The 27,972-nt window shown below is 49.0% G+C and overlaps 1 protein-coding gene across 2 annotated transcripts in view; it reads left to right on the top strand.

Annotated features, from left to right (window-relative positions):
• The first annotated feature begins 974 nt into the window (after positions 1–974).
• Positions 975–27,972, top strand: part of PLPP5 (phospholipid phosphatase 5) — a 66,409-nt gene continuing 39,411 nt past the window's right edge. Inside the window, exons 1-2 of one of the 2 annotated variants that reach the window (XM_075346385.1) lie at positions 975–1,060; positions 11,932–12,040. In XM_075346385.1, the coding sequence (XP_075202500.1) occupies positions 990–1,060; positions 11,932–12,040 (180 nt within the window). In that variant the 5' untranslated portion in view covers positions 975–989. Of the gene's footprint in view, positions 1,061–11,367; positions 11,424–11,931; positions 12,041–27,972 lie in introns of those variants that run through there. The other variant, XM_075346386.1, reaches the window with a different exon arrangement.

Below are 27,972 nucleotides of genomic sequence, written 5' to 3'. Positions count from 1 at the left end.
GGAGGCTGATGCTTGGGGAGGCTGATGCTGGGGGAGACTGGGAGGGGAAGGCTGATGCTGAGGGAGGCTGGGAGGAAAGAGGCTGGGAGGAGAGAGGCTGATCCTGGGGAAGGCTGGGAACGGGATGCTGATGCTGGTGGAGGCTGATGCTTGGGGAGGCTGATGCTGGGGGAGACTGGGAGCGGAAGGCTGATGCTGAGGGAGGCTGGGAGGGGGAGGCTGGGAGGAAGGAGGCTGGGAGGAGAGAGGCTGATCCTGGGGAAGGCTGGGAAGGGGAGGCTGATGCTGAGGGAGGCTGGAAGGAGAGAGGCTGATGCTGGGGGAGGCTGGAAGGAGAGAGGCTGAGGCTGGGAGGAGAGAGGCTGATGCTGGGGAAGGCTGGGAGGACGGAGGCTGGGAGGAGAGAGGCTGATGCTGGGGAAGGCTGGGAGGACGGAGGCTGGGAGGAGAGAGGCTGATCCTGGGGGAGGCTGGAAGGAGAGAGGCTGATGCTGGTGGAGGCTAATGCTTGGGGAGGCTGGGAGAGGGAGGCTGATGCTGAGGGAGGCTGGGAGGAGGGAGGCTGGGAGAGGTAGGCTGAGAGAAGAGAGGCTGACACACACACACACACACACACACACACACGCGCACTGCACAACACACCACACACACTGCACAACACACCACACACACTGCACAACACACCACACACACACACACACACACACTGGGAACCACAAACAACTGCCCTACACAGACACCCACACACACAGACAACGCTGCACACACACAACACCCAACACACAAACACCGCGGCACACACAAATATACGCACATACCGCACAACACACACATTGCACAAAACATACCTCCCCCCAAAACACACCACACACACACAAACCGCGCAACACACAAACGCTACAGACACATATATATATATAGCATTTTGTGGACTGTAGACAGATGACATTACTCTTTCTTATTTTCTAGGGATTGTCCATTGCAGTAGGATGGAGAAGAGGATCCTGGAAGGCTTTGTAGCGGAGTTCTTCATCCGGGCGCTGCTCCTGGGGATATTTCTGTAAGTCCTTGGATGTTGTGTTTCGGGCCGTGTAGCTCTTGGGCGCAGTCTTCCCACGCAGGTTTTCTGCCCAGAGTAATTGCTGATCAATGATCTCTCGATTGTCACTCCTTTTCCAATCAGTACTGATTGTGCAATTGTCCGTTCTCATGCAGTTTTATTAGTCGGCAGCACATCCCTGTTCACCCTGGGTGATGTGCAATCAAACTGATGGGTACAAGATATGATTAACAAGTATTTGATTGCTGGACCTTTTTATATAATTTTTTTTTGGGAAAGGTTTGTCCTCCTAAAGAGCCTTGACCCACAGGATATTCCAAAAAAGTATGTATGCATTTTTCCTAAGAATGGGGCACGGGGAATATTGGCACTCGCAGCCCTCTATTATCTTGTATGAAGGGTCAGATGATTCCTGCCCACGCTCTGTGCCTGTAGTCACCGCCATCGGAGCTTATAAACTACAGCACATACAGTACATACAGTACATTGCAGAAGCACAACATCAACCCTGTTTGTTTTTGTTCTCTCCCTCCTCCTATTTGACATGATCATGCATTAACAAGGAGGTTATTCATGTCTATAGCTGACACAACCACCATTAAAGTGTGGTGCCCAAATATTGCACAATACCCATCCAATCATAATAAACATAGTACAATGGCGGCAATTCATAGTGTGAGCTGTGCGTCGGAGATGGAGACTCGGCAGGTACCACCATGTTGGACACCGGTAATGCTCAGACAAGGCTATAGCTGCTTCTCCTCAATGTATTAGACTATTTAGCTCTGTTTCAATCTAATTGGCATTATACCCACAGAACGCCACACGTTACACAGGGAGAGTCTGAAAACCTTTCCCTGAAGTGTAAAGGATATGACCACACTACAAAAAATAATGAATAAACAGCCTATCTAAATTATGAATTGTTTACTATGACAAAAAAAATTAAAGGGAAACAGGTTTTTTAATCATTTGCCGCCATTGTATTTATTGTGCATTGAGAAATCTTTATTTTGGCCTGTCTGCATCCTCCCTGCTTCTCAGAGGTTGTCCACTACTTTAAGGGGTACTTTGCACACTGCGACATCGCTAGCCGATGCTTGCGATGCCGAGCACGATAGTCCCCGCCCCCGTCGCAGCTGCGATATTTTGTGATAGCTGCCGTAACTAACATTATCGCTACGGCAGCTTCACACGCACTTACCTGCCCTACGACGTTGCTCTGGCCGGCAAACCGCCTCCTTTCTAAGGGGGTGTGTCGTGCGGCATCACAGCGACGTCACACGGCCAATAGAAGCAGAGGGGTGTAGATGAGTGTGAGGTAAACATCCCGCCCACCTTCCTTCCGCATAGCCGGTGGAGGCAGGTAAGGAGATGCTCCTCGCTCCTGCGGTGTCACACACAGCGATGTGTGGTGCCGCAGGAACGAGGAACAACATCGTATCTCCTATTGGTGCGACATTATGAAAATGTCTGACGCTACACAGATCATCGATTTACAATGCTTTTGCGATCGTTTATCGGCGCATCTAGGCTTTACACAATGTGACGTCGTTACCGGCGCCGGATGTGCATCACTTTCGATTTGACCCCGACGATATCGCAGTAGCGATGTCGCAACGTGCAAAGTACCTCTAGCATAGATGGTCTGGCCTTCAGGATAGGTGCTTAATGTCTGATGGGCGGGGTGCGGGGTGTCAGACCCCTGCCGATCATCTGCGCTATGTGCTAGTGGTGGTAGCAGAGGGTCAGAAGTGCTCAGTTCTGGAGCTGCTCCGTCTTCTGATCGTGGCTGCAGCCGAGTATTGCACATCCGCCTCCTATTGACTTGCATGGGAGGTGGCTGCAACCACTATCCGAGTCACTCGCAAGCATAATGCACACGAGTAGCTGCAGTCCTTTTTTGCTTTTTCCAGTATAGTTGAAATGGCCTTGCATGGTTAAGGCTACTTTCACACATCAGTTTTTTGGCATCAGGCACTATCCGGCGTAGAATATGCAAAAAAAACGGATGCGCCGGATACTTTTTTTTCTTTTTTTTTTTTTTTTTTACGGATCCAGTATACTGGATCCGTTAAACGAATCTGGCGGCTCCATCTTTGCATCTGGTTGTTTTGGTTTTTTTTTTTACAATAAATTGGAGCATCCTCAGTTTAAATAACGGCTCAGGCGGCCGCATCAGGTTTTTTCCGCATTACGCCAGATCCGACATCCTTAGGCTTCCCTTGTAAATCACACCAGATTCGGTGGGATGCGTTTTTTTTTTTTTGTCAGACAACGTTACAAGAGACGTTCCGGCTGCCGCATTAGCCTATTACGCCGGATCCGGCAAAAGCCGTATGCAACGCAATGCCATCCAGCACAATCTGGCGCTAATACAAATCAATGGGGATAAAACAAATCTGACGCTGGATCCATTTTATCAGGTTTTTTTTTTTCGGATTGTACCTGATGGGAAAAAAAAAAACGGATGTGTGAAAGTAGCCTAAGCTACAGTGTTTCCGTAATTGCTTACAGCAAATAGAGAGCAGCAGATATAACCTGCCCAGGCCAAGGAACTAATGCACTAGCAGTAAGCAGCAAGACCCCCAATAAGGTGGAGGCATCACAGGTGCAAGAGGAGCAAATCACTACCATTTCTAATTGGAGGGGGCAATTGCTGGATGACAAATTGCACACAAGTGGCTTGTATAGGGTACCGGTCACACATGTAGGTCCATAGTAACTGGTTACCAGCCTATTAGTCATGCCCATACTATTCGACCAGTCGGGCTGTGCCAGTACTATCAAAGTGCACCATACGGGGACTCCAATATACAAGGCCTAACATTAAGGGGCCTGGCTGCATCCTGTATAAAATGTTATGTGCAAGAAAACATGTATAAAATATGAGGTATTGGTTAGTATTATGGCCAGAATACGGTTGCCCACAACCCACGTCACGGGTCCTCATACTTGTGGGACCCTACACTGATATATAAATATAAAAAAGCAACAAAAAGTGGGATACAAAGCTCCAAAAATTCATTCATTACTTACAGCAAATAGAGGGCAGCAGATATAACCTGCCCAGGCCAAGGAATAATGCACAAGCAGGATACAGCTAAACCCCCAATGTTTCCATAATTGCCATTCACGTCTATGGGATGATGGGACCACTGTAGTGCATCGTGTGGCCACTGCCCTCTTTTTAACGGGGTGGGGTGCAGAATCATTGTCCATTTGGCCCATTGGCAGGGGATGGCCCTCATCAGTGCACCAGAACAGAAGTTAGTTCCAGTTTTAGGGGACTAAAACTGCCCTTATGGACCACCATCAATGGCCGCCTTGTTCCTACTGCAGGGAAATGTCTAGCTGGCCACAGCGGCCCGTGACTTTGATCTGGTATTATTATTATTATTATTATTATTATTTATTATTATAGCGCCATTTATTCCATGGCGCTTTACAAGTGAAAGAGGGTATACGTACAACAATCATTAACAGTACAAGACAGACTGGTATAGGAGGAGAGAGGACCCTGCCCGCGAGGGCTCACAGTCTACAGGGAATGGGTGATGGTACAATAGGTGAGGACAGAGCTGGTTGCGCAGTGGTCTACTGGGCTGAGGGCTATTGTAGGTTGTAGGCTTGTTGGAAGAGGTGGGTCTTGAGGTTCCTCTTGAAGCTTTCCACGGTAGTGGAGAGTCTGATGTGCTGAGGTAGAGCGTTCCAGAGTATGGGGGATGCACGGGAGAAATCTTGTACACGATTGTGGGAAGAGGAAATAAGAGAGGAGCAGAGAAGGAGATCTTGTGAGGATCTAAGGTTGCGTGCAGGTATCCCTCGCTCCTCGGTTCCCGCATTTTTTAAAAGGTTTTTTCCAGCACCCATGACAGCACCACGAGAGAGGGGATCCGCCCTTCAAGGACAGGAAACCTCCAGGATAAAAAGGGGCGGTACCTCTCCCCGCATCAGTTGGTTTCCTGTCCTTGAACAGGGAGCCTCCAGAGATCCAGGATGGTCCTGATGGGCCGAAGATTCAAATCCGGCGCCCGGCCGGCCGGCTCTGGCAGCGGCATGGGTCCTGCTGCGGTCGGCCGAGGTGCCGTGGAGCTGCCGCAGCGGACCCACGGGGGTCAGACCTGCGTGCGGCACACCAGCCTCCGGTGACGCCAGGACGGATTCCAGGCGCGAGGACGTGGTGTGGAGCCTGCGAGGACCAGGTAAGGGCTTGTCGGCCGCAAGTGCTCTCCCGCCGCAACAAACCAACGGGGGGTTCCGTCTGCGCATGGGCTCCCTCCCTAACTCCCTCCCCCCCTCTCCTTACCACCGGCGCCAGGGGCTGGGATGGAGGTGGCTGCTGCTGCGCTTCCCTGCGGTGGCGTCCTCGTGGCGGCTGCTGCTGCGCTTCCCTGCGGTGGCGTCCTCGTGGCTGCTGCGCTTCTCTGCGGTGGCGTCCTCGTGGCTGCAGGCCCACGGGGGATGTACCTGTTTCTTTGGCCTCACCTGGGAGTGGCGGCGCCTACCAGCAGCAAGTCTGAGGACGCACCACAGCAGCCCACGGGGGCTATGCCTGTGAATAACAGTGTCTCCCACGCTCCAATGCTACAGGAGCAGTGACACTGTCTTACCTGCCCAGAGGTAAGTAGTGGTGTTTCCACAGTGTGCTTCAGGGCCTCACAAGTATCTGCCTGGCCACTCCGGGCGATTGGGCAGGAGCAACAACGGGGGGCGCCATCTTGAGGATGGCCGCTGCCGCATGGTGTGTGTGTGTGTGTGTGTGTGTGTGTGTGTGCGCAGGCGCGGGATCTTCTCTGGGTTCTCGCATGACGCTCAGCTGACGTCACCTCCCGGAAGAGACACTGGCTGTGTGCTGAGACTCGGCTGAAGTGAGACGAACTGATGGCTTCACCCCCTCCGGTGGAATACGGCAGTCCCCGTGCTGCTGGAAACACCTTCCAGGGTTGCATGTGGCCTGCGGGCCTGGTGTTGGAGACCCTTGGTGTGGGTCGGCCTCCACGTTTAGCGACATGGCTCCTATAACGTTATGGGTTTGAGTCCGTACTTGCAGACTGCTATGTACACGGTAACAGCTCTGTGTTGACAGCTGGGGGACAGAGGGAGCTGGTTGCTGGCAGTTGCTGCACTCATATGGCTCTTGTCGGTCGCGCTAACATGACTGATAACCCTTTAGATGTGAGCATTCATGTCATTCAAAACAAAAAAAAAAAGGGGCTCACTGAGGCAACCTCCAGTTCTGCTCCTACCACACAGCGCAGGCTGGCACGCAGTTGGGGCAGTGTGATTGCAAGCCTCAACGCGGACGGGTATACTAGCTCATGTGATACTCTGGGAGGATCTGCACCTGGTCCAATAAGTGGAGTCTAAAATCCAGCAGGACCGACGCCCAGAGCCTGCAGGGGAGATTGATCAGATGCCATCATTCCTCCTTCTAACCCTGTTCCGCCTCTGCATCAGAGTGGTAAGTGACCATGAAAGTTCACTTTGTTCAGAGCCACTCTTGCCTGTTTTTGGGGCAGACTCAATGGATACACTTCAATAACTGGACCACGCTCCCTTTACTCGGGAGATGTCTGTTACCTGGTCTCAGAAGTGGTGCCAGAAGGGTATTAAGCATAACCTCTCAGGTGAGGTCTTGGATTAGGGCTGTCAAGCCCGATGTTGGCTTGAGAGTTTTGCGGCGTCAGGGCCTTCGGAAATTCAGGCCTGCCTTCCCTGCTTATGGGGACTCTGACAGGTCCGAGGGTGAGTGGAATTCTTCAGCTTCCACATCAATGTCCGACAGTATCTCGGGTTGTTCAGACTTCTCGATGGAGAACAATGTGACGCTAGTGACTGTTGTCGGGCCCGCTATGGGCATCCCTGAAGTGGCACCCAAGAGATGTCTCGATTTCGTATGTTTGTGGCCTAGAAGAGGGAACCCGTGATGCCTCCCGGTTGTTGATAATGTATAGTCCCTCATTGCTATATAAGGGACACAGGCGCATAGGCAAAGTTCAACCCAGACTGCCCTTTGAGGAAGCAGCTTGTTCCTTCTGTCGCAGGGCCCCTTAAGCTGACTGTCGCTGCTATCAGGATTTCAAATAGTCATCGGCCACTCTAGGCTGCTTGTGCCTGCCCTTGTTGGCTCACAGCGGCTCTACAGTTTGAGACTGGACAAGTAACGGCTGAAGGGATTGGGGGGTAATTCCCGATTCTGTGAAAAAGAGGGAGGTAAGGACTTACAGCGCTCTAGGATGGAAATAACGCCACTTCCTCAAATACCTGGGAATTTTCAGCTGGGGCTTGCAACAGCTAATGTAGCTGCTTACACAACGGAGTCCCTGGCAGTATGAGTTGACCACATCAAGGATCGGCTGTGCCAGAGAGCCTCTAGACGGATCATGTTCCCACTCCTCCTCTCACAAGGAGCGGCGGCGTTCCTTTTAGACTCATCTGCGGCCTCACCCAGACTGGCAACCAGTTCTCTCGTCGTAAACCTGTTTCGGAATAGTGTCCGGGAGGTCCAGTGTGAAACATTTATTCCAGGCGGTCACATACCAGTAGTGAATCTGACGGATGCATATGTGACGCCCTGGGCAAGCCAGGGGTCACAGGTCAAAACACCACCACACCCTACACCCCAGTTAGGTACACCAAAGCTACACAAAAATCCTTGTTGCCTTCCTCCAGGGGCTGATGTCCACACCAGGGGGTGGGCCAGGCGGTTGGCTCCGCCCACCGAGGAGTTCACAGCCCTGGAGGCGGGAAACCAGGCAGTTCAAGCCAGGGGAGTGAAGGAGAAGGAAGTGGTAGAGGAGGACAGTGAGAGTAGTGACAGAAAAAGTAACAGTTAAGAGCCTGAAGTTGGTCCGGGTGTGTGCCCCGGACTGAGACAGCAAGGTCAGCAGACGGCGGCGACTGTCTGCAGGAGAGGCTGCTTGGAGGTTGCCGAAAGGACCGTGGACGGGTGGTGGCCCGGCGGTACTGGAGCGGTATACGAAGAGCAGTCAGCACCATTGGCAGGGACCTCTCGGATCCCGGCAAGGCTAGGAGTCGCCGTGAATTTGCCAAATCCGTCAGTGAAGGGGACCTCTGGGTCTCCCAACAACCAAGTCCCGATTGAAGGCAACAGTCCGACCGTTAGAGAGAGACACCGCCACCGCCAGGGCACCAGTTTCTCAGGGCCAGCGCCTGCGGGCAAAGTAGGGCTCCTCCGGCCCATAACCAAGTCGGGGAGCGGGTTACCGGTGGGAACCCATTGCTACCATCATCTCAGGTGCAGGAAAAGGGACCGTCACCGTCAACTACTGGGGAAAAGCAACTGCAGCCGTCCGTGGGAACAGTCTTTCCAGCCGTGTGTTTTACCGAGAACTGTGTCACCGTCTCAGGCTGAGTGAGTACCACAGTGCCGTGAGGCACAGCGCTGCCCCCGCGTCCCTGCACCCCACCAAGCCCTGCACCGGCCCTGCCATCCAGCATCCCCCACCTAATCACTGGGCCCCGGGACAACCACCCCCTACCCACGGAGGGGAGAACTAACAACTTTGCTGCTCCCTGTCACCGCTCCCGGGATCCCCATACAGAGCAGCGGTGGTGTCCATACAATCACCACAACCGTGGGTGGCGTCACGGACAATAAACTATCCCAAAAACCAAACCCCTTTCACTCACGGGCGAGGAGCGCCGCTCGAGTCCCCGGGATCCGGCCCATCGCTCGAGCAGCAGCAGGCCGCGGCAGCCGGACCCGAGCAGTGGGAGAGCGCGGCGTCCCCTCCTCCGCCCGCGACACATACTATCATGTCCAGTTCGACGTAGTTCAGAGTTCCTCAGAGTAGCCTGTTTATGGAAGGAAACGTTCGACGTTTCCGGTATGCAACCCTTCCAAGGGATGACGATGGGCTGGGAGTCTTCGCAAGATTTTCAGAAGTTACAGTGCAGAGAAGTGCTTATCATCCCTTACCTCGGCAACTTCTTCTTTGATGGCAGGCCTGCCTGTCATCGTGCCGCCTTTCTGCGGGAGGATGTTCTTCCTGCTCACACGGGAAAGGCTCCTACACTAGGAGAATCAGGATTATGTCCGAGGACAGTCCTAATTTTTTTTTAGGGCTCACTTCGATTCAGAAGTTCAGGTATTTCGTCTTCCGGAATTCAGGCTGGAGAATCTTCCGGTCCTAATAGATACGGCACCAGAGGCACCAAGGTTGTCCCTCAAAGGTGCTATGTCCCTACAGGGTTCCCTTACATCCGCCATTGCTACAGTTCGGTGGGACCGGGCGCACACTGTAGTAACCTTCAGTGGGACATATTGGAGACTCAAGCAATTGTTGGGGATCATTGACCAAGTGCTTGCACTCCAGCACATTCGAATCCCTACATTGCTGGTTGAACCAGTGAAGTAAGGAAACATGCTTCATATGACCTGAGATCCTAAGGTGCTTGCTTTTACCGCACGTCTTCAAAGAGGAGCCCGCCTTCAGGGTCACCTGATCTGCGGTGTGTGGTCTGGAAGCGAATCCCATGGTTTTTCTTTTATTTTCTTAAAAATTGCCAGGATATGGCTGGTTGTAGACTGAGCGGTGGGCTGATACCTACCCTCCCTGTCTGGTCGTCAGTTCCTATATGGAGAAGAGTAATCGGTTTGGACTGTTTCGGCAGCAGCCGGTTGAGACTGGGGATGGGTCCTCCGCCAGTCCATCGTCACTTCGATATATACGTTGCCTGTGTTCCGATAATAGACCTCTTTGTGCCCTGAAATAAGGTTCACTGGTTCTGTTCTCTAAATCCTTGGGATCAGCCTCATGTGGTGGACGCCCCGCTGTTCGAATGTAGATGTGACCTTGTTGTACCCCTCTACTCATAGCCTGTTTCCAGCCGTGTTGAAGAAAATCCTGGAGAACAGGGCAGTGATGATCCTGATAGCGCCATTTTTTGCCAGATTTACCATGATTCTATTCCCTGGTAACTTGTCGTTCTCCAGGCCGGGGGTCCTACTGGTCCTCCTCACTCAGGTTCCAAATCTTCACCGCCTGTCAGGCATATTGCATCTTATCGTGTGGTCTTTTTTGAAAGGTCACCTTACGAATCAGGGTTTTCTCTTGTTTTTGTGCCTACTCTTCTTCGGAGTAGTAAGCCGGTTAAAAAAAAAAAAGGGGGGCCTGGACAATATTCTTGTCTTCCAAGGGTGAGCCCTGATGGACCGACGACTGTTGCGGTAATCTTAGAGTTTTTCCGGAAGGGGTTGACACTGAGTCTGTCATTACGTTCACTAAGAGTTCTGATATGGGCCCTTGCAACCTGGTACCATTGTGTCCGGTCTGGAGTACGCTGGACTCCCGGTTCGTTCGGGTATGGTCTAGCCCTCTGCGCAATGTATCTTGCCCCCTTGGGGCCTTATTCTCGTCCTATCTGCCCTGACAAAGCCCCATTGATTCCTTGGAGTCCATGTCCTTAACTACTGTCTCTGAAACAGACTTCCTGACACCTTCACATTAGCTAGTTAGTGGGTTAGTGACTTCCAGGCTCTATCTTAGTTCCACCATTACTCAGCTTTCAAGGATAAGGTGTCCTGAAACCTGCCCGTCCTTGCCTCCTGATAGTACGTCATGTTTTTTTTAATTCAAAAGGGAATTGTTCTTCCATCCTTTTGGGATAGTCTTCAAGATCAGGAAGGGGAAGGGGGGGCATTGCCTGGACATTAGCGGTTCCTAATGGAATATCTGTCTGCAGCAGAGGCAGGTCCGGTTTGTTTTCTTTCAGGGTGATAGCTAGACGCTCAAGGCTTCTAAATCCACTTGGTGGGTGGATCTGCGAAGCCACTTCTTCGCCTGCTCAGCTTGTGGTAGGTATGTGCCTGTAGGTCTGAAAGTTCACTGCACAAGGGCGATGACATCTCCTGGGCTGCAAGATCGTATGTCACCATTGAGCAGCTTGTCAGGGGCCATGTGATCTTCCCCTTTCACTCGCTATAGGCACTATAAGTTGGCCTTATCCTTACTGGCTTCACCTGGGGAGCTCGGTTCTGTGATTTCCCCCCCCCCTTGGCTTATTCTTCTATGTATGTAATTCTCTCGTGGTGCTGTCATGGGTGCTGGAAAAATACGTAATTACTTACCGGTAATGTGTTTTTTCTGAACCCATGACAGCACCCTTACATTCCCTCCCTGCATGTGGATAATTGGCTCTTTTTTGGCTGCACGTGGTTCATGTTGGTGCTGGTTATGTTATAATGTTGTTTTCCTCCGGAGGTCCTTTCATGCTCTGTAAACCAACTGATGCGGGGAGAGGTACCGCTCCTTTTTATCCTGGAGGTTTCCTGTCCTTGAAGGGCGGATCCCCTCTCTCGTGGTGCTGTCATGCGTTCAGAAAAATCACATTACCGGTAAGTAATTAAGTATTTTGCATCTGATGTAATGACCATATTACCTGAGGGGGCCCTATACATTCCGGTAGGTGACGTTCTCCTGGATCTGTTGGACTCTAATTTGTAAGACAGACTGAACTTTGTCCTTCCTTTGGGTTCTGAATTAACAAAATGTCACTGAAATGTTAATTTTGGCTGAGCTGCCTGGTACAATATGTTGCTCAACCAAAAACATTCTTACAAAAAATGTGACAAAAAAAAAAAAAAAAAGTGTGCAACATGCTATTGCACCTGACTGTTTTAGATCTCTTGTATTACTGTAAATAAAACAGACAAGTCAGTGGCCTGTGACCGGCATCGACGTCTATGGCAATGAGTCTTCTGACTTGCGACTAAATCAGCACATTTGGCAACATTCAACCTGGTAAAAGTCGCAACCCCAAAACAACCCTTATATCCAATGTTAAAATGTCTGTGCCACATGTCGCCGTGTAGCCTTGATCTGATATTTTGTCTTTGTCTCTAGGATAACAGAGATGATGCATCCGTTCCAGCGAGTTATACAGCCAGAAGAGATGTGGCTATATAGAAACCCTCACGTAACGTCCGACCGGGTGCCCACCAACAGCATGTTTGTACGTGTTTTGTATTATAGGCTAATAGGCTACTAGACAATCCTTGAGACTGCGGGGCAGACCTCATAATTTCTTCAATTCAGACTGTATAAAACAAGACAAGATGGTAGAGAGGATTCTCAGGACCCTGGTCCAGTGCCTACATCAATAGTCCATGGCTGGCCATTAGGTCTGTGAACCTCCTTCCTGCCGGTGCGTCTTCTGATTCGTAACCCTGGCACAACACACCTCATGTTGCTGGAAATGCTAATACTAAGGGGTACTTTGCACGTTGCGACATCGCTAGCCGATGCTAGCGATGCCGAGCGCGATGGTACCCACCCCCGTTGCACATGCAATATCTTGTGATAGCTGCTGTAACTTCACACGCACTCACCTGCCCTGCGACATCGCTCTGGCCGGCAACCTGCCTCCTTCCTCAGGGGGCGGGTCGTGCGAAGTCACACGGCAGGCGGCCAATAGAAGCGGAGGGGCGGAGATGAGCGGGATGTAAACATGCCGCCCACCTCCTTCCTTCCGCAAAGTCGGTGGACGCAGGTAAGGAGATGTTCCTCGCTTCTGTGGCTTCATACACAGCGATGTGTGCTGCCGCAGGAACGAGGCACAACATCGTACCTGTCGATGCAGCGAAATTATGAAAGTGACCGTCACTACACAGATCACCAATTTACGATGCTTTTGTGATCGTTTATCAGCGCATCTAGGCTTGACACGTTGCGACGTCGTTACTGGCACCGGATGTGCGTCACTTTCGATTTGACTTGACGCCCTTGCAGTAGCGATGTCGCAATGTGCAAAGTACCCCTAAGGCTGCTTTCACAATTGCGATGGACGGCTTCCGTTGCTATCCGCCGCCTTGAGGAATTACGGTAACCGTTGCAGGAAACCGTTTTCTTCCTCATAGACTTCTATTAGCTACGGATAGCAATGGATGGCCTTGCATTGCATTCGTCAGCCGACGCTGTGTTGCATCCGCCTGACAGATGGAACGCTGCATGTAGCATTTTTCTGCAGTTGGCGAAGTCAAAAAAACGCAATCTGCAGGATTCCGTCGGCGTCCGTTTTTATAATGGACACCTATGGTGACTGATTCCGTTAGAATCCGTCAAACGAAGGATTCCGTTAACGCATCGGTCTTTACACAACTGCACATGCCCAGATGTGTAAAGTCAAGGAAAAAAACCAAACTAACGGATTGCATTATTTTGTACAATCCGTTACATCTGTTGTGCCACTATATGCAACGCATCCGTTGCATCTGTCGCACAACGCAATGCAATGGATGCCGTTCAACGCAAGTGTGAAAGCGCCCTAAGATGTGGACATGTGGCGGGGATGCCGGCAGGAGGCGACTTGCAGGCTTTTATGGTCAGTCCTGTAAATCTTTGATCCTCTCTACAAAACTGGAAATGGTGACAGTGCCAAATATATTATCGTGGTATACCCCGCATGACCATTTTGCTACATCTTGCTAGACTTTTTTTTTTTTTTTTTTTCCTCACTCTCCCCTCCCATGATCTAGTTCTTTTATATCAAACCTTCTGTGTGATTAGAATTGGTTTCTGGACACTATTTGCCCGACACAGTGACGCAGGCAGCCTTGTGTGGGCGGGGAGGCCCAGCGACGGTTGATTGTGTGCTAGTGATTGCTGGGCAGGCACAGTTACCGGGCAAACACTATTTGTTTTTATTTTTAAATCTAATATTTTTTTTTTTCATTGGAACTTTTCAATCAAATCAAATTTTACAACATCCCCGGAGAGCGCAGTCCCCTAATCCCGACACCCCCCCCCCCCCCAAATCAAAACCAACCGTCATCATAAAAAAATAATGTTCAGTGTATTCATCACCGCTCTGTATAAAAGAGTTCCTGATTAGATATTAATGGGAAGACCACTTTAATCCAACATGCCCATTCTTAAGAGATCCAACCAAAATCTCTGCAGTTCTCTAGAGGCCTGAGCCACCTATCAAAGACATCCAGACTTTGTCAAACTTCAAAATACAGTCCCTTTTCAGATATATCGCCTTTTTTCCATATTTATCAGCCACTTCAGTTTGCTAATGTACCCTGGAATAGAGGGAGCCTGGTCATCTTACCAATATCGTGCTGTAAGCTTCATAGCCATATATAACATCCTAGCTACCGCTGTTTTGCCATATTCATCCGTCACCAGGTCTTCAATGTACTCTAAAGGCTACTTTACACACTGTGATATCGGTACCGATATCGCTAGCAAGCGTATCCGCCCCCGTCAGTTGTGCGTCACTGGCAAATCGCTGCCCGTGGCGCACAACATCGCTTACACCCGTCACACGGCCTTTCCTTCCCTGCGACGTCGCTCTGGCCGGCGATCCGCCTCCTTTCTAAGGGGGCGGTTCGTGCGGCGTTACACGGCAGCCGTCCAATAGCAGAGGAGGGGCGGAGATGAGCGGGACGTAACGTGCCGCCCACCTCCTTCCTTCCTCATTGCCGGTGGACGCAGGTAAGGAGATGTTCGTCGCTCTTGCGGTGTCACACATAGCGATGTGTGCTGCCGCAGGAACGAGAAACAACCTCGCTACGTACGAGACAACGATTTTTGGTAAATAAACGACCTCTCATATACCAACGATTTTTGTCTCTTGTGATTAAGGTCACTCCAGCCTGTCACACGCTGCGATGTCGCTAACGGCGTCTGATGTGTGTCACAAACACCGTGACCCCGACGATATATCGGTCGCGATGTCGCAGCGTTTAAATGGCCCTTTAGACACACACCAGAGAGGACCGAACCACCCCCACCGGGTAAACTCTATTCATTTTGAATACTTCTTCTTTCCAGAAAAGGTTGAGCTTGAGGCATGCCATCATGTGGATGAGATCCAGAGTTTTGCGCCTGTTACACAAAGGATTACCTCTAAGCCCGATATCACATGAAAAGTTTTGAATTCTATATTTTTGGTGTAATAAATTTTATTTCAGATAAACTGTGTGATTCACTAAAGCCCGCTTTACACGCTTCAATATATCTCACAATCCGTCGTTGGGGTCAAGTTGTAAGTGACGCACATCCGGCATAGTTTGTGAGGTATCTGCGTGTGACATCTACGTGCGATCAGGATTGAACGCAAAACCGTTGATCGCAAACACATCGTATCTTTGTCTAGAATTGAGCGTTTTGTTGCACGAACCTAGTCAATTGAAACGTGTGACATCCCTCATACGATTTTGATGTGAGGCTATGTGCGCTCTGCACCGCAGCTTAAAAAAGGTCCGCTTCAGAGCGCAGCTGAAAAGCTGCGTTCTGAAGCGCCTCACAATGTCTGTCATTCACTAATCTGTCAGTCGGTCACTATCTCTGTCCCTCTCTCTCTGTCCATGTCAGTCTATCCCTCTTACCCCCTCTCTCATACTCACCGATCCCCGATGACCGGCGCGACGCTGCACGGCATTCACACTGCTCCGGCGGCTTTTACTATTTTGAAAAAGCCGGCCGCTCATTAAACAATCTCGTATTCCCTGCTTTCCCCGCCCACCGGCGCCTATGATTGGTTGCAGTGAGACACACCCCCACGCTGAGTGACAGGTGTCTCACTGCAACCAATCACAGCAGCCGGTGGGCATGTCTATACTGTGCATTGAAATAAATAATTAAATAATTTAAACAAACGGCGTGCGGTCCCCCCCAATTTTTTTTTTTTTATAACTGAATGTTTTATTAACATTTTTAAAACAGATACAAAAAAAAATACATGGATGCACGGATATGTCTCACAAACTTGTTAATAACTGTAAACCAGAAATCAGTATCCATATTATCCACTAATACACTGAAAACAGGGAATATGACAAGACATACAATACTAGACAGGGAAACATAAGGGAGGGGGGATGGATTGAGGAGGGTGAGCATATCAGGCTTCCATCAAGGCCGTACTTCACTGTTATTCTTTGTTGGCCCAATAAGTATCCCAAAGTGACCAAACACTCTCAAAAAGATCTACTGTGTTATTTGACAGGGCAGATAAATACTCCATCCTTCTCACATCTTGGATCCGAGATTGGAGATCTGTAAGTGAGGGTGGATGGGCCAACCTCCAGTTACGGGCAATCAGACATCTAGCTGCTGTGGTCATGTGTAATAGTAACCGCTTCACTCTTTTCCCCAGCTGAGCAAGTGGTATATTTAATAAATAGAATTTAGGGTCCAGGGGAATCCGAAGATTAGTTACTTTATAAATAAGAGATTGCACCAACCTCCAGAAACACTGGATATTGGGGCATACCCAGAATATGTGCGGTATGTCTCCTCCTGTGGCTCCACACCTCCAGCAATTGTCAGGTATAGCTGGGTTTAGTTTATGTAGTAGTGATGGGGTGTGATACCAATACATAAGTAATTTATACTGATTTTCCTTATAGACATAGCAGGAAGATGTCTTAGAGGCCGTATCCCAGATCCGCCTCCACATACACAAGGGAATGGACTCACCAAGGAAATCTTCCCATTTCCTCATATATGTATGATTTGGCTTGTCTTCCGGGCACGGAGCCATTAAAATACGATATATATCGGAGATGAGGCCTTTAGTAGAGGCCCCAGCTCTGCACAATCTCTCAAAAAGTGTAGGGATAGAGACTTCTAATGAGGCAAAAAGGGAGTGCATCAGGTGTCTAACTTGTAAATACCGATATTGGGAATTGCCTGGGAGATTAAATTTAGCAGCTATGGTGGCGTATGGGAGAAGGACTCTGGAGTGTGCGTCTACTATGTCAGCAAAGCAAAAGAGTTTCCTGTCAAACCATGTTTTTGTCGTTATACCATGCATACCGTCTGGCATTCTGGGATTAAAAAGAAAAGAAGTCAATGGAGAGTGTTCAGATTTAAGTGGAAACTTCTTGACACAACAGTCCCATATCCTCTTCGTAAAGGCTATAGGGCCCAGGGTATGTGGGTAAAGGCCCTGTCACACACAGAGATAAATCTGTGGCAGATCTGTGGTTGCAGTGAAATTGTGGACAATCAGTGCCAGGTTTGTGGCTGTGTACAAATGGAACAATATGTCCATGATTTCACTGCAACCACAGATCTGCCAAAGCTTTATCTCTGTGTGTGACGGGGCCTTCAGGCTTATTAGATGAGGTGCCCCAAAGGTAGGAGTTAGGGTGTATTGGGGCTAGCCATAACTTCTCTATTTCCATCCATCTAGAGAAGGCACTACGATTAGACCATGCAGGGATGTGACGTAAGTGTGCTGCCCAGTAGTACTTAGTAATATCAGGGACCCCCAGGCCTCCTCTCAGTTTACTGTCAAATAATGTTGTTTTCTTGATTCTATGTCTCTTAGGCTAAGTTCACATTTCCGCTAAAATCTATCAGTCACAATCCGCTGCTCTTGTAAACAGCGGAATCCGTTTAGCGGATTCCGCTGCTCCCATAGACTTGTATGAGCAGCGGATTGTGACTGATGATGCTGCGTTGCACCCTCCGCCCGACTGATCAGTCGTGGAACGACTGACCGCCGGGCGGGAGGAACGCAGCATGTAACGTTTTTTGAGCAGCGAGATCCGTCGGATTTCGCTGCGCATGCTCTCTGGCTCCCTGCACACGTCACCAGCTTTGGTTGGTTACCCGATATTTACCCTGGTTACGGTGCAAGGAGCCAGCGCTAAGCGGTGTAGGCCCGTAACCAAGGTAAATATCGGGTAACCAAGGTAAACATCGGGTGCTTTGCTGTTACCCGATATTTAGGCTGGTTACATCTGCAGGGAGGCCGACACTTCCCCGCTCGGCCCCGCCCCCTCCCGCACTCCGCACATGTATGTACACACACACACACCTGTCCCCAGCCATGCAGACAAGCACTGCCACTGACACCCTCGTCTGGCCCCGCCCCCTGCTCGGCTCCGCCCCCTCCCGCACTTTGCATGTACACACACACACATACATACATACATACATACATACATACATACATGCATGCACATACACACACTCACACATACACTCACCTGTCCCCAGCCATGCAGACCGCAGCACTTCTACTGACATCCTCAGCGCCTGGCCCCGCCCCCCCGCTCGGCCCCGCCCCCTCCCGCACTCCGCACATGTATGTACACACACAAACACACACACACACACACCTGTCCCCAGCCATGCAGACAAGCACTGCCACTGACACCCTCGTCTGGCCCCGCCCCCTGCTCGGCTCCGCCCCCTCCCGCACTTTGCATGTACACATACATACATACATACATACATACATACATGCACATACACACACTCACACATACTCACCTGTCCCCAGCCATGCAGACCGCAGCACTTCCACTGACATCCTCAGCGCCTGACTCCGCCCCCCGCACACAACGGAATCCGACAAAGAATTCTGTTCTTTGTCATCTGTTGTACAGCGTTGAACAGCGCATCAGTCACATGCGTCAAGCGACGCATGTGACTGATACAAATCAACGGAAATGTGAACTTAGCCTTATGGGCCCAAACAAATTGAAGTATACTAGACTGAATGTTGCGCAATTCTTTGTATGGTACACACACCGGAAGGGTCTCAAATAGGTAAAGTAGCTTTGGCAGAACAGACATTTTGACTGCAGAGATTCTTCCAAACAGAGACAATGGGAGCTTGTTCCAATTGAGCAGGAGCCTTTTTATCTCAGTAAATAAACTAGGATAGTTCTGCTGATACAAGAGCTTATACTGAGATGTTAATTGTATCCCAAGGTATGTCAAGGATATATTTTTCCATTTATAGTTGTAGTTTTCCTGTAAGGAGGAGACCCGCACCTGTGGAATATTAAGAGGCAGAGCTTCCGTTTTGTTCTGATTGACCTTATACCCTGACAACCTTCCAAATTGTAGTAACAAGGAATGCAAATTCGGGAGGGTGATATGTGGTTGGGACAAGATCAATAGGACATCATCCGCATATAGAGATAGCTTAAACTCCTTATCTCGTACCATTACTCCATGTATATAAAGCTGGGTTCACACTAAACGACAGCGACAACGACGTCGCTGTTACGTCACCATTTTCGGTGACGTAACAGCGACCTTGTAAGTCGCTGTTATGATCGCTGCTTAGCTGTCAAACACAGCAGAAGCAGCGATCATAAGGTCGCTGTGCTACATGTTCAGAGAGCAGGGAGCCGCACTTAGCGCTGGCTCCTTGCTCTCCTGCAGCACACATTGGGTTAATTACCCGATGCGTACTGCAGCCACATGTCACAGTGCAGGAGCCGGCACTGGCAGCAAGAGCGGAGGCTGGTAACCAGCGTAAACACCGGGTAACCAGGGAAAGGTCTTCCCTTGGTTACCCGATGTTTACGCTGGTTACAGCTTACCGCAGCTGCCAGTGCCGGCTCCTGATCGCTTCATTTCGTCGCTCTCTCGCTGTCACACACAGCGATGTGTGTGTCACAGCGGGAGAGTGACGACCAAAAAATGAAGCTGGACATTCAGCAACGACCGGCGACCTCACAGCAGGGGCCAGGTCGTTGCTGGATGTCACACACAGCGACAGCGACGGGACGTCGCTGCAACGTCACAGAAAATGGTGACGTAGCAGCGACGTCGTTGTCGTCGTCGTTATGTGTGACACCAGCTTTAGGGTCATTGCGAATAGCAGCAGCCAATGGTTCAATACACATGACAAAGGGGGGGCGTGGCCTGCAAGGCGACAGCTGCTTGAAGGAGAGCTCTGTGCTGACAGCAGGATAAACCGGCTCTTATCAGCTCACAGATAACAGGATTACCAGCTACAGGAGGTGTGAGTAACCCCAGCCCCCAGCTATGCCTAAAGCTGGTGTCACACATAACGACGACGACAACGACGTCGCTGCTACGTCACCATTTTCTGTGACGTTGCAGCGACGTCCCGTCGCTGTCGCTGTGTGTGACATCCAGCAACGACCTGGCCCCTGCTGTGAGGTCGCCGGTCGTTGCTGAATGTCCAGCTTCATTTTTTGGTCGTCACTCTCCCGCTGTGACACACACATCGCTGTGTGTGACAGCGAGAGAGCGACGAAATGAAGCGATCAGGAGCCGGCACTGGCAGCTGCGGTAAGCTGTAACCAGCGTAAACATCGGGTAACCAAGGGAAGACCTTTCCCTAGTTACCCGATGTTTACGCTGGTTACCAGCCTCCGCTCTCGCTGCCAGTGCCGGCTCCTGCACTGTGACATGTGGCTGCAGTATGCATCGGGTAATTAACCCGATGTATACTGTAGCAAGGAGAGCAAGGAGCCAGCGCTAAGCAGTGCGCGCGGCTCCTTGCTCTCTGCACTGTGACATGTGGCTGCAGCACACATCGGGTTAATTAACCCGATGTGTACTGTACCTAGGAGAGCAAGGAGCCAGCGCTAAGCGCGGCTCCCTGCTCTCTGCACATGTAGCGACGTTATGATCGCTGCTGCGTCGCTGTGTTTGACAGCTAAGCAGCGATCATAACAGCGACTTACAAGGTCGCTGTTACGTCACCGAAAATGGTGACGTAACAGCGACGTCGTTGTCGCTGTCGCTTAGTGTGACACCAGCTTAAGGGTACCTTCACACTTAGCGATGCAGCAGCGATCCGACCAGCGATCTGACCTGGTCAGGATCGCTGCTGCATCGCTACATGGTCGCTGGTGAGCTGTCAAACAGGCAGATCTCACCAGCGACCAGTGAACAGCCCCCAGCCAGCAGCGACGTGCAAGCGACGCTGCGCTTGCACGGAGCCGCCGTCTGGAAGCTGCGGAGACTGGTAACTAAGGTAAACATCGGGTATGGTTACCCGATGTTTACATTAGTTACCAGTGTGAGCAGGGAGCAGGGAGCCCCGCACACTGAGCGCTGGCTCCTTGCTCTCCTAGCTACAGTACACATCGGGTTAATTAACCCGATGTGTAATGCAGCTACATGTGCAGAGAGCAGGGAGCCACGCACACTGCTTAGCGCTGGCTCCTTGCTCTCCTAGCTGCTGTACACATCGGGTTAATTAACCCGATGTGTACAGCAGCTACATGTGCAGAGAGCCGGAGCCGGCACTGGCAGCGTGAGAGCTGCAGAGGCTGGTAACTAAGGTAAATATTGGGTAACCACCTTGGTTACCCGATGTTTATCTTGGATACAGCTTACCTCAGCTGTCAGACGCCGGCTCCTGCTCCCTGCTCGCTTCATTTGTCGCTCTCTTGCTGTCACACACAGCGATCTGTGTGTCACAGCAGGAGAGCGGCTTTGAAGAAAACGAACCAGGGCTGTGTGTAACGAGCAGCGATCTCGCAGCAGGGGCCAGATCGCTGCTCATTGTCACACACAGCGAGATCGCTAATGAGGTCACTGCTGCGTCACAAAAAGCGTGACTCAGCAGCGATCTCGGCAGCGAGCTCGCTGTGTGTGAAGCACCCCTAAGGGGAGACCTAAAAAGACTGGCACTCCAGCCAAACTGACAGACTTCTACCCCTGGATAGGGATCTCTGCTCACCAAGCAAGATGGCTTCACACTCAGCTTCCTCCCACTCCTCACAGGGAGTAACAGGCTGTTTAAGAGGCTGCACAGCCATTCCTTTGACAGAGGAAACAATGCAAGCTCTGCTGAAAACGCTGAGGGCTTCCTTGCAGGCTGATCTCAGAGAAATAGTAAGAGAGCTGAAGGAAGAGATCAGGTCTCTGGGTGATCGCACAGAGCATGTAGAAACTAAGATGGCTGAATTTGCAACATCACATAACAATCTGATAGATGCTAACACAGCTTTGGAAAAGGAGGTGGAGGCACTAAAGCTTAAAATCAGTGATATAGAGGACAGATCCCGAAGAAATAACCTAAAAATCAGAGGGATTCCCTCATCAGTAGCAGATAAAGACCTCCAGGAATACTTCCACCAGTTTCTGCAGCTTATACTCCCTGGATGGGACACCAGAGACCTGATAGTGGACAGGATTCATAGAGTCCCTAAAGCCAAAGGCATAGATCCAGCTCTGCCTAAAGATGTCCTGGCTAGACTTCATTTCTATAAAACAAAAGAAGCTGTGCTGCACACACTGAGGGGAAATCCAGCCCTGCCAGACACTTTCATGGGACTAAAAATCTTCCCAGATCTTTCTGCTGCAACTCTTAATAAAAGAAGAGAATTTGCCCACCTTTCTAAACTCCTTAGAGATCAAGACATCAAGTACAAGTGGGATTTTCCGGTGAAGATGATAATTTTCAAAGATGGAGGCACTCACATATGTCATACTCCTTCTCAGCTGGGCAAATTGCTGGATGACTGGGGAATAGCCCACCCACCAAACCCTGGTGGGCAGGAGAATCATAGAGGCCCTCCAGACAGGATTAACCCTGAATGGTCAGTAGCTTAGCTGGGACTCCTTCCTGCTTATGGCACCTGCTGTCCCTGCTCCTGTGACACGGGATGTCACGTAGCCCCCCTGATGTTCTCGCCTATGGCGAGCGGTTATACACCGGGCACCCTATTCGGGGCAAACCGATGTTGTTGGAATTTTTTTGTTTTTGTTCCTCTTCTCACAAATGTTCCTTAATTTTTTCTGGAAATTTCTCTCAATTCCTTGCTGGTCTAGCCCCTCTCATCCCTGATGGCGTTCCTAGGAATTCAACCCCTCCTGCGGCTCCAATATGAGAATTAAGATATTGTCTATTAATGTGAACGGGCTCAACTCCCCAGCAAAAAGGTCAATGATGTGGAGAGAGGTCAAGGCATCTAACTGTGATATAGCGTGCATTCAGGAGACCCACCTTCTTTCCACAGATAATAAACGGCTACTTCATCCAAGCTTCCAACACACCTTTTTTGCTAATGACTCAAAAAAAAGAGGAGGAGTGGCCATTTTAATAAAGAACTCAGTGGCCTTTAAATTGATAAATGTCAGTTATGGAGCGGATGGAAGATATATTATTTTGTCTTGTTATATCAACAGCGTCCCTTATACCTTGGCAACGGTCTACTCCCCAAATTCATCACAATTGAACTTTGCTAGGAAATTTTTCCAAGCATTCAAAGATACTGCCACAGGGGCGGAAATCATCTGTGGAGACTTTAATATACCTGTAATACGCTCCATGGATTGCTCCAACACCAGCATCCCACATGCTAAGGAACTTGAGCATCTCATCAATGAATTCCATTTTCATGACATCTGGAGATATTTGCACGCATCAGAAAGAGACTATACGTTCTTCTCTTCCAGGCACCGCTCATACAGTAGAATTGATTTTTTTTTTGGTCGACAGCAAATCTATAAGTAATTGTGTGGCAGCTGATATTGGTTTAATTACTTGGACAGATCATGCGCCGATCTCTTTGTCTGTTCAGGGTAGCTTTAATGTTCAAAATTCCCCTAGGTGGAGACTGAATACCAGCTTGCTTGGTAGGCAGAAGGTACATGATGAAGTAGAGTCAGTGTTAACAGAATATTTTAAACTTAATAATAATGGGGAAATTTCTGACGAGACCCTGTGGGCTGCTCATAAAGCCGTAGTCAGAGGGCAGCTCATAAAAATAGCCTCCATCCAAAAACGGAAAAAAGACGCAGATATTAAATATATATTAACCCGTATTCATCACCTTGAATCCCTGAATAAAGCCAAAGCATCCCCTAACTTGACTAAAGAAATTGTAACCCATAGATTCCAACTAAGATCCCTACTCCTGCAAAAATACGAACATAATCTTAAAAAAAAATAGATCGACATTTTATGCTATGGGGATAGAGCGGGGTCCTTATTGGCAAGAAGGACGAAAAAACGTGAGATCCAATCTAAAATAGAATTCCTGAGGGACCCGAACGGAACAATCACTAGACATCCCATTGAAATAGCAGAAGCATTTGCGAAATACTATGAGGCCCTGTATAATCTAAAATATGATTCCAATACGTCACAGCCGACTCAAGTGGATATACAGGGTTTCCTAGACACCCTGGATCTTCCCCGGGTCTCAGATGAGCAATTAGAGGAACTTAATCTTCCCTTTACTACACATGAAATCCTAGGTGCCATCAAAATGACTAAGTCTAACTCTGCCCCGGGCCCCGATGGGCTGCCATACGAATATTACAAACAATTTACATACACTCTGTCCCCCTTTATGTCAAAAACCTTCAATTTTTGGCAAAATAAAGGGTCAATTTCTCCAGACAACTTAGAAGCGATAATTATCACGCTACCAAAGCCAGGGAAACCTGCAGACACCCCGGGTAATTTTAGGCCCATCTCACTCCTAAATTGTGATGTTAAAATTTATGCCAAACTAGTGGCAGATAGACTTCACAAAGTGATCCCGACCTTAGTGGCTCCAGATCAAGTTGGGTTTGTGACAGGGAGGCAATCTAAGGATGGCACCAGACGGATGCTTGACTTGATTGGACTGGTGGAGATATCGGGTGAACCCAGTGCATTCCTGTCTCTTGATGCTGAAAAAGCCTTTGACAGGGTGCACTGGGGATACCTGGAGAGAGTTCTAACAAAATTCGGGTTCTTGGGGAACATCAAGTCATCCATTCTAGCCCTCTACTCTTACCCAAATGCGTCAGTGTTGGCATCGGGGTTTCTGTCATCTAAATTTCAAATAAGTAATGGCACCCGCCAGGGGTGTCCATTGTCTCCCGCTATTTTTGCTTTAGTGGTAGAACCTCTGGCGGAAGCTATACGACAAAACATAGCCATTTCTGGTATAAGAGTTGGGGAATTTGAACATAAACTTGGTTTATACGCAGACGATGTGATAATTTCCTGTTCTAACCTTGCAGTGTCGATTCCAGCAGTGGTGAACACATTATCAAACTTTTCTAAAGTGTCGTATTATAAGCTTAATGCGGCAAAGTCTTTGATACTGCCGTTTAATGTACCGGCGGAGGCCAGGAGTGCGCTGGAGGGGGCCTTTCAATTCAAATGGTGCGACAGGGGGATACCTTATTTGGGTATTAAGCTGACACCATCGCAGATGTTAATTAAAGAAAATTTGGAACCTCTGATCCAAAATTTAGAAAAGGAATTGGGAAGATATGAAAAAATATCATTGTCCTGGATGGCCAGGATACAGTCCTTTTAAAATGGTTTTCTTACCCAAAATATTGTATGTGCTCAGATGCCTTCCCATCAAAATTTCTCACAAAACCCTGATGAAACTTCAATCGTTGACTAACAAATTTATCTGGGGTAATAAAAGGGCTAGGGTCGCAGGTAAAGTGTTATACCCCCCATATGACTTAGGGGGATTGGGCACCCCAAACATAACGGCATATTATAAAGCCTTACTAATTGAATCACTAAAGGAATGGTGGCGTCCAGGTAATTCACATAGATGGGCTCAGATTGAAAATTTCCTGTCCCGCCAGGGCTCGGTCAGAAGAATGATGGAAGCAGAATATTTGAGCCTTTCACGGTTCTCCCCGTGTGTTCCCACCATGTCAGCCTCCCTGGAGGTCTGGCGAAATGACTTGATTCATAAGATTCAGATTCCTCTTTCAGAGATTTCCCTCAAGTCGTTGGAATCTCAAATCCCCTTTTTGAATCTGGCCAGGTGGGAGGGATCGGGCATTACAGTGCTGGCGGATCTATACTCTGATTTGGGTGTTAACCCCTTTAATGAAATAGTACGGGAACACCCCTCTTTAAAGGGCTGTTTCTATCAACACATCCAAATTAGTCATTTTCTGGCCTCTAAATTTCCTCCAAAGTCAAAGCCTCTGTTACCTACAACAAAAGCTTTGGTATTTAAAAAGATAATTAAATCCAAAGGTATCTCCTCAACATACAAATGGCTCAATAACCCCCCCGAAGAGCAAAAATCTCCTTATATGAATAAATGGGACGTGGAGTTGAGTGTCTCTACCTCACCTTCAAACTGGCACTCGGCATCAGCAAATATCCAAAAATATTCCAAGTGTATAAATCATCTGGAGCAACTGAAAAAAGTACACCTGCGATGGTATCGGTCCCCAGCCAACTTAGCACAGTTCCTCCCAAATTATTCGCCACATTGTTGGAAGGGCTGCCTCCAAAGGGGTACTCTTGGTCACTGCTGGTGGGCGTGTCCCAAGGTTTTCTCGTTCTGGTTGGAGGTGTTTGGCCTGATGGGTGAGCTGACAGGCAATCGTATTAATCCGAATCCGGCTCTGGCAGTGCTAAACGTGGGTATAGAGGAGTTCTCTTGGGAATCCAGGGGTTTATTAGTTCACATTCTAGTAGCTGCCAGATATTGCATAAGTTTGCACTGGAAATCCCCAAAGACGCCTACATTAGTTGAACTATATAACCGAATTAATCTCCAATGCCAATACGAGTTCTGTCTGGCTCACTCCATCCGCGCCAAAAACAAAATACTTCAGATTTGGGACACGTGGTTAAACTCTGTATATGCATCCCCTGTCAGGCATCTGTCTCCAGGGCAAACTGTTGATAATTAAAAACGGGTCAAATAGGCTCAAAGTGTGTGTTACGCAGGGAGTTCACCCATACCACATGTCAATAGTCAAGGTGTTTAAATCTCTGTTGTTGTTACTGCTCGGGCTACCCCGAAACGCCATCCAATTCCCTCCCTCACTCCCCCCTCCCCCTCCCTGGTTGCCTCCTTGCAACCATCCATGGTTCTCCCCCTCTCCCCCACCTCTCTCTCCCCTCCCTTTTCTTATCTTCCTTTCTTACTCTCTGGTTCTGGTTGTTTGGATCCCTCATTTTGAGGATTAAAGAGTAAATTGGTAGGTTGATTCTATACGTATTGGGTATTGATTAACCTAAAAAAGTTGCAACTTGCATCAGACATGATTGGTGGTGGTGTGACAGGAAATGTGAATCGTAATCAAAGGTGACACTACTGTCAAGGTCAGAATGACGATGATGATGAGACTCAAAGGATCTCTTGATATCCGGCTGCTGCTTCTAATTAAAATGTCATGGGTGCACACGAGAATGAGAAATAACTGCACAGCAAGTCAGTTACATCTATCTCCATGACGGGCTCTTAACCAAGTGTGTTCTTTATTGTTTGAAAGAGACTCTAGACCAAACAGTAAGGGGGTGTGAACAAAAGTTTTAGTCCAATCAAGTATCGTAAGTCAGGGCTTCATGACGTAGAGAGATCTACATATTCTCCGTTGATTGGTCAGTCTAGGATCCAGGAATTTCTCTTTGTCCATCTGTCTTGGGTGTAAACCAGGAAATGGTGGCCATATTCAAGCTATACATATATATCCTAGTATATACTGAGTTTAAGGAAAATACACTGAATATGCAATATACATATATACATGTTAATAAGAAACAAAAGCATTCACAAATATGTGTGTTAGTTCACATCTACTGAACTATATAACTGAGTCCATGAAATGGCTGAATTAAGTATTTTTGGATACTCAATTCTTTATCCTCAACAGTCCCCCCTAAAGACTTACTTCTGCCATTTCTGAATTCTAAGGGTACTGTGTTCCCTTAGGAAGAGAGGTAGAAAGATCTGTTGAAAAACCTGCCTAACTGAACGTTGAAACATGGGCGGAAAGGGGAAAGGGGTTTTCTTCACCGGTTTGAGACCAAGGACTCCTAGGCGAGTCCTCACCCTTTGTAGTTGGACTTTCCCATGTCTCAAGGTTCTCTAAGTCCTCTCTTCTAACTGTTCTGGCAAGACTGGTCTAAAACTGTACAGGGTTTTCTGAAAAGGATAAGTATGAGCAGAACGCTCAGTGCAGCTCTGGTTGATTAACCCTTCTGCAATGCGAGGTGTGGATCCATAGATTTTCTGTGGTTGGATCAGCTCCTCTAGTGTTGACTCATAGCTCTTTCTCGCTTGTCCTTTAGGATCAATCAGTCTCCTGACTGGAGATCATATGCTAATAGCTCTGATTTAAGATCTGGAATTGGAGAATACACCTGTTTAGCACACTATTCAGTCAATTATATAAAAATATACATGTCTATGCTAAACCAAAAAACATCTTACA

The sequence above is a fragment of the Anomaloglossus baeobatrachus genome, chromosome 4 (genome assembly GCF_048569485.1).
Source record: "Anomaloglossus baeobatrachus isolate aAnoBae1 chromosome 4, aAnoBae1.hap1, whole genome shotgun sequence".
NCBI lineage: Eukaryota > Metazoa > Chordata > Amphibia > Anura > Aromobatidae > Anomaloglossus > Anomaloglossus baeobatrachus.
This window is presented reverse-complemented; position numbering and strand designations above follow the sequence as displayed.